General features: G+C 35.3%; 1 protein-coding gene across 1 annotated transcript in view; it reads right to left on the reverse strand.

Annotated features, from left to right (window-relative positions):
- tbx15 (T-box transcription factor 15) overlaps positions 1–5,287 on the reverse strand; it is a 53,726-nt gene extending 48,439 nt beyond the window's left edge. The window contains exon 1 of the mRNA XM_061879544.1: positions 4,884–5,287. Coding sequence (XP_061735528.1) covers positions 4,884–5,070 — 187 coding nt within the window. The 5' untranslated portion in view covers positions 5,071–5,287. The remainder of the gene's footprint in view (positions 1–4,883) is intronic.
- Between the last annotated feature and the right edge of the window lie 713 nt (positions 5,288–6,000).

Consider the following 6,000-nt stretch of genomic DNA (forward strand, 5'->3'; position numbering starts at 1 on the left):
TACATTTAAAAATAGTCCAAACGTTGTGTTTTTGTGTAGTTGTGTGTATGTTTTTCTTTATGTTATGCTTTGTTCAAAAAATGCGTTGCAGCGTGTGCGCCTGCGTGCATGCGTGCGTGCGTGCATGCGTGCGCGTGTTGCTTGCATATGAAAAAAGAGAAACCAGAAAAACACAATGAGTCACATAATATTGACACTATAATAATGTTAATGTACTGTAGTACTATTAAATACTGCATCACATACATAGAGTACATGAATATTTGTAATATTTGTACATATTAATATTGCCCTAATATCGACACTAGCATGTACATGCACTGTATTACTGCATCATATACTTACAGTACAAGTATTTATAATATTTATACACATCAATATTGACTTATGATGTGCACTATAATGTGCATGTACTGTATTACTAATAAATACTGCATCATACATACACATACATCCATTTCCTACCGCTTGTCCCTCACAGTACACAAATAATGTGTACACAGAAGTAGAAATATATTCCCCAGCAAAAGTAGACAATTTGACAGAATTCCTCAGAGGAGGAAAAATGGAGGGCAAACAGAAGCCGCCCTGTTGACACGTGCAAACGCGCACGCGCACCCACCTGACTGAGCGCAACATGACCACGTGACCGTAAGGCGGTTTAACACATTAGAAACAGCCCGCCGTAGCGTGCACGTGCTCACCTGCCTGGCACTGTCACGCGAACGCGCAGGAAGGTTTGGCGTCATTTCTCGGGGTTGCGCACGCGCGCTTGATTAAAAATAAAATGACACTTCTGCTCGGAAAGTGGGAAGCGAACGTGCACGCGCACAGCAATAAAGTCGATCTATTCAGAACCCTAATGACGATCGTCGATCATTGCGTGACGTGGAAATATGGCTTCCCCTCCATCAATAAAGAATGTCTACCTGAAACGTTTACAATGAACTTGATTGTTTTGGAAAGATTTTGTTGTTGTTGTTGTTGATAATTTCATGACTTGCACGCTTTTTTTAAACGTGCATCTGTTGCCTGTCACGCGCAGCTATTTACGTGCGCGCGGAGGAGAGCAGGTGAGACGTCACGTGGTCCTATAGTGACCTGCTTTCAAAATAAAACACCTCGCGGTTACGGCAGAATATATTTAGTATTTCTGTGAATAATTTGCGTTTTTATTGGCACAAATGAAGTGAAATATATTTATTTGTATATATTTTGTTGTTGTCGTGTCACATAAACATTGTTTTTTCAACAGTATCGCATCCATCCATTTACTACCGCTTGTCCCTTAAATATTATTTTGTTCAGATAATATTTTTTTATGCAAAATGTTTTTAGATTTTTTTTTGTTGGTATTATTTCAAATTGATATTTGTGGAAAATAACTCAAATAAAATTGTTTTATGACATTACTGGCGTTGGTCCAAAAAATAATACTTTTTAGCGGCAACATGACGTGCTAAAAATGAATATGATATCATTTGTTGATGCATTATTTATTGTTTTAATTGATATGATATTGTTTTAATTGATATTGTACTGTTTAATTACATATACTTTTTGCAGTTTTTTTGTTTTTAATTATGTATTAAAAACAAAAAAAACTGCATAAAGTATATGTAATTAAACAGTATAATATCAATTATTTTATAAACATATATAGTATTTTATATACGTATTTTAAATACATGTAACAAATGTCGTTTTTTAAAGGTCTCTTTAATGCATATAATTTATTTAAGGCTTATTATAAATAAATAGATAGAAAAAAATAGGAATAATGAAAAAAAAAGTTTGTTATGCACATGAAATCGTTTCTAAATACTTAGGACGCTGATGGATTTTTTAAAATGTATATGTTTAATGTTTGTTATGAAAAAATGTTTGATTCATATATAATTCGTATTCTAACATTTGATTGCATATATATTTTAGGGGAAGCTATGGAGTTCTCTGTGAAAAATAATACGTTTGTAAGAAAAAATGGTTTTGTGGCATATATTTAACACACATAAGGTTTTTTGCACGTATAAATACAATTTTTGAGAGAGAAAAAAATTCATTTTAACATGTTTATCCGTTTTGGGGGCAAGTAAAACGTTTTTGCGGCTATTTTTTTATTTTTTTAAATAAAAAAATAGAACTTAACTTCTGGTGATGCTGATCCAAACAAATACAAATGAAGAAAACAACTGTTATAATTACGATAACTTTTCAACTTGAAACCGCAAAAAGTGGCCAAAAGAGGCCGAGTAAGGCCGCAGAGAAGCCCGGCGATGAGGCTCTCCTGTCGGGCAGGACACAGCTCGGCAGCCCCTGAAGCGCTCACAGGATGTCAACTTGGAGTAAAACTATCGGTACTTTCATACACACACACGCTACATATGTGTGTGTACACGACAAAAAATACCACTTTTTAGTGGATCCTGAGAAATAAAAGTGCTTATTAAAAATCAAAACCATTAAGTTGTCGTGTTGACACTTATTTATAGCACATTTGTGCAAGAATGTCATTTTATCTTTGCCATAAATAGTCAAAACCCACGTGGTTTCTCCTGGAAAAGCTTTATAAAACTGTTTTTTTTTTATTCTATTTTCAAAGGACACATGACCATCTTAACAAACTACATGTTCCTAGCCTCTTCCTGCTCCATCACAGATAAGAACATCATGGCAAATAACCTCAAACATTGTCTCCGGTTTGGCGTAGAGCAATAGCGTGTGAGATCATGCACATTGATGTCTTAATTATGTTACATTTCTTATTTTGCAAGGGCAAAAATGCATTTTTCTTCCCGTTAACTCATTTTAGTACAACATTGAATTCGAGTTTGAGTTTATTTTTCATCTAGAAACATCATTTTGCCTTATTAAGACTTCGAAGATTCAATACTGTCAATGTTTCCATAAATGGAAGACTTATGGAAGCGTTGAGAAATATTTTGAAATTCAGGGGAAAGAGCGGCGGCTGCGTCCTCATGCAATTTGTCGTTAAATTGCAATCAAAATAGATAAAATAGTAACACTAAAAATAAGAATAATACATAAAATTGTGAAATTAATGTTGCAAAATATAAACCTGCTCAGGGCCCGAATTTATTTTTAATGCATGTCATATTGCTTTTATGTACATACATACATACATATTGGAATTGTTCCTACATGTGTTTTTTTTTTAATTTGTAATATATTTTTCTCGCCTACAAAGCTTTTTCATGCATATCATTTTTAAAACACATGTATGTGTATATATATCTATCTATATATATATATATATATATATATATATATATATATATATATATACATACACACACATATATATATATATATATATATATATATATATATATTACATGTTTTTTTTTAATTTATAATATATTTTTCATCCATCCCATCCATTTTCTACCGCTTATTCCCTTTTGGCGTCGCGGGGGTCACTGGTGCCTATATCAGCTACAATTTGGGCGGAAGGCAGCGTACACCCTGGACAATTCGCCATCTCATCGCATATATATTTTTCATGCTTATTATAAAGCTTTTTCATGCATATTAAATCATTTTTAAATACATGTGTGGATTTCTTTTGATCACATAGGTTCTAAGAAAATTATAATAAAGTTATGATGCTTATTATAAAGGTTTTTAATTAATCTTTACGGTTTTTAATGGATATACCTTTCTAAGGAAAAGTTATTGCAGATGAAACAAACACGAAAGATAATAATAATGTGTGGAAAATAATGAATTTGTAGACTAAACACACACACCTTATTCTATGTTTGCAGATAAAATAAGATGTAGAATAAAAATTTATATCTTTACATTTTCATCTTTTGGGGGCAGTATAAAGTTTTTTGCACCTATTTGCGTTTTGTACCAAAAATAAATGTAATCTGAGAATTATAATTCTTTCTATTTCGGTGTTGTAACCATGGCAACAAGAAAGTATATAATAACACAAAAAATATAAGAATGATTCATATTATTTTTTGAATAAAAATCTTTCAAACTACTTGTTTTTTTTTTGAATGGCTCTTATTTCCTTGTTGTTGTCGTGGCAACAAGGAAATATGATAAAATAATACAAACAAATAAGAATCATGCATAGAAAAGGAAAATACATTTGTAAAGTGTGTGTGTGTGTGTGTGTGGAGGGGGGGGGGGGGGCTCAAACGAAAAATCTGCTCAGGGAACCACTTTATTTAGGGGCGGCCCTGCCTGTGCATTGGTTTTTTTTGGAAACACAAATTGCCCACATTTGGAATTGTTCCTATTTTGACGTTGTCGTCATGGCAACAAAAAACTACTATTTGATAATGCAAAACATATATAAATTGATGTTTGTGCATATGTTTATGGACCAAAAAATTATGTTTTTAGTTCAAAACACGCACCAACTTCAATGTAAGTGGGATTTGTAAACAAGGATTTACATTTTTAGGGCGTCAAACACTCGTTCGTGTCAATTTTTCTATTGACATAAATACTTAACATGAATCTTTCTCACCCTGTGATTTAGAATTTGTCGTTTAAGAACAATTAAAACAATATAATACATAAAAATATACAAAAATAAGAATAAATAATTTGACAATAGTGTACATTTTTGTGAAATAAATAAAATTAAGCATTTTGGTTTATTTACACTTTATGGTTTGTTTTTATGAGTCCTCATTTAGATGCCTCGCTATATTTAGATGTGGTCGTCGTGGCAACAAGGACAGTCCCGCTAGAAAAGCAAACAATATTTTCATCGTCATTATTTTCTATTGGCGCGCTCCCGTGGGTCCGCGGCCACAAAAAAAGTGCGCGCAGGACGTGCTAAAGCTTAGAGAGAAGCGGGTCCGGAGTGCGTGTGCGTGTGCGTGCGTGACACTGACCCGGGTCCATGTCCAGACAGTGCTCCGGCTCGTCCGCGTCCCCCGCGAGTCCGTCCACGGCCAAGCGGATGTCCTTGTCGTCCCAGGCGCGCAGCCTCCGCTTCTTGCCGGAGCCGATGAGGGCTTCCACGGAGAAAGCGTGCGCGCGGGAGCTCAGCGCGGCGGCAGATCGCCTCCTCTCGCTCATGTCTCTGGGACTCCCGCGCTGCGTGGGCTCCGACACCGCCGCCCACTCGCTCCGTGCACGCGCGGTGGGAAAGTGAGGCTGAAGCGCGGGGAAAAAGTGGCGGAAAAATTGTGGAAAAGTGAAGGTAATCCCGCTGCGTGACGACTAAAAGCTTCCACGGGCGGCCATCATCCTCGACTGGCTGTCCTCTGATTGATCCTCACTTCTGGAGGGTGGCGGGGTTTTTTTTTCCAGGAGGGGGCGTGGCTTGCAGCTCTCGTCCAATCCAAAGCGCGCAGCGGAAGCGAGAGCCAACTTTTTGGACCAATGGGCGCGCGAGGGCGGGTACAGAGAGTCCGAGAAGTCCGCTGAAGAGAAATCAGGCTGAAATATTAATCTTAATAAAATCATAACACCTGCAAAATACCTGCCTGGACACTTCCGGTCTGGTGAGGACGCGAGAGGACATCTGGTGGGCCCCCGCACGTGGAAAGGTTCCTTTGCAAACACACAAAAACATTTTTTTTATTGACCTATATTATTATCATTATTATTATTATTATTATTATTATGAGAATAATAATTGCTGCCATGAGTTTCACAATAAAAGTCAAACAAATACTGACATATAAACATAATCTTTGTAACTAAAAGTAATAACGCCACCTTATGACAAGATGAGAAATACGACATTACAATGTGATTTATGACTTTTCAGAACATCCGCACCGATAAATACTATTAAACATGTGGTGCGGGCGGAGGTAAGAATGATACTGACATAAGTTTGTGTATTACTATTTAACAGTACTTATTTCATGTACTACGAACATATATATATATATATATATATATATATATATATATATATATATATATATATATATATATATATACATATATATATATATATATATATGTATATATATATATATATATATATATATATAT

This window comes from Nerophis ophidion, linkage group LG19 (assembly GCF_033978795.1).
Source record: "Nerophis ophidion isolate RoL-2023_Sa linkage group LG19, RoL_Noph_v1.0, whole genome shotgun sequence".
Lineage (NCBI taxonomy): Eukaryota > Metazoa > Chordata > Actinopteri > Syngnathiformes > Syngnathidae > Nerophis > Nerophis ophidion.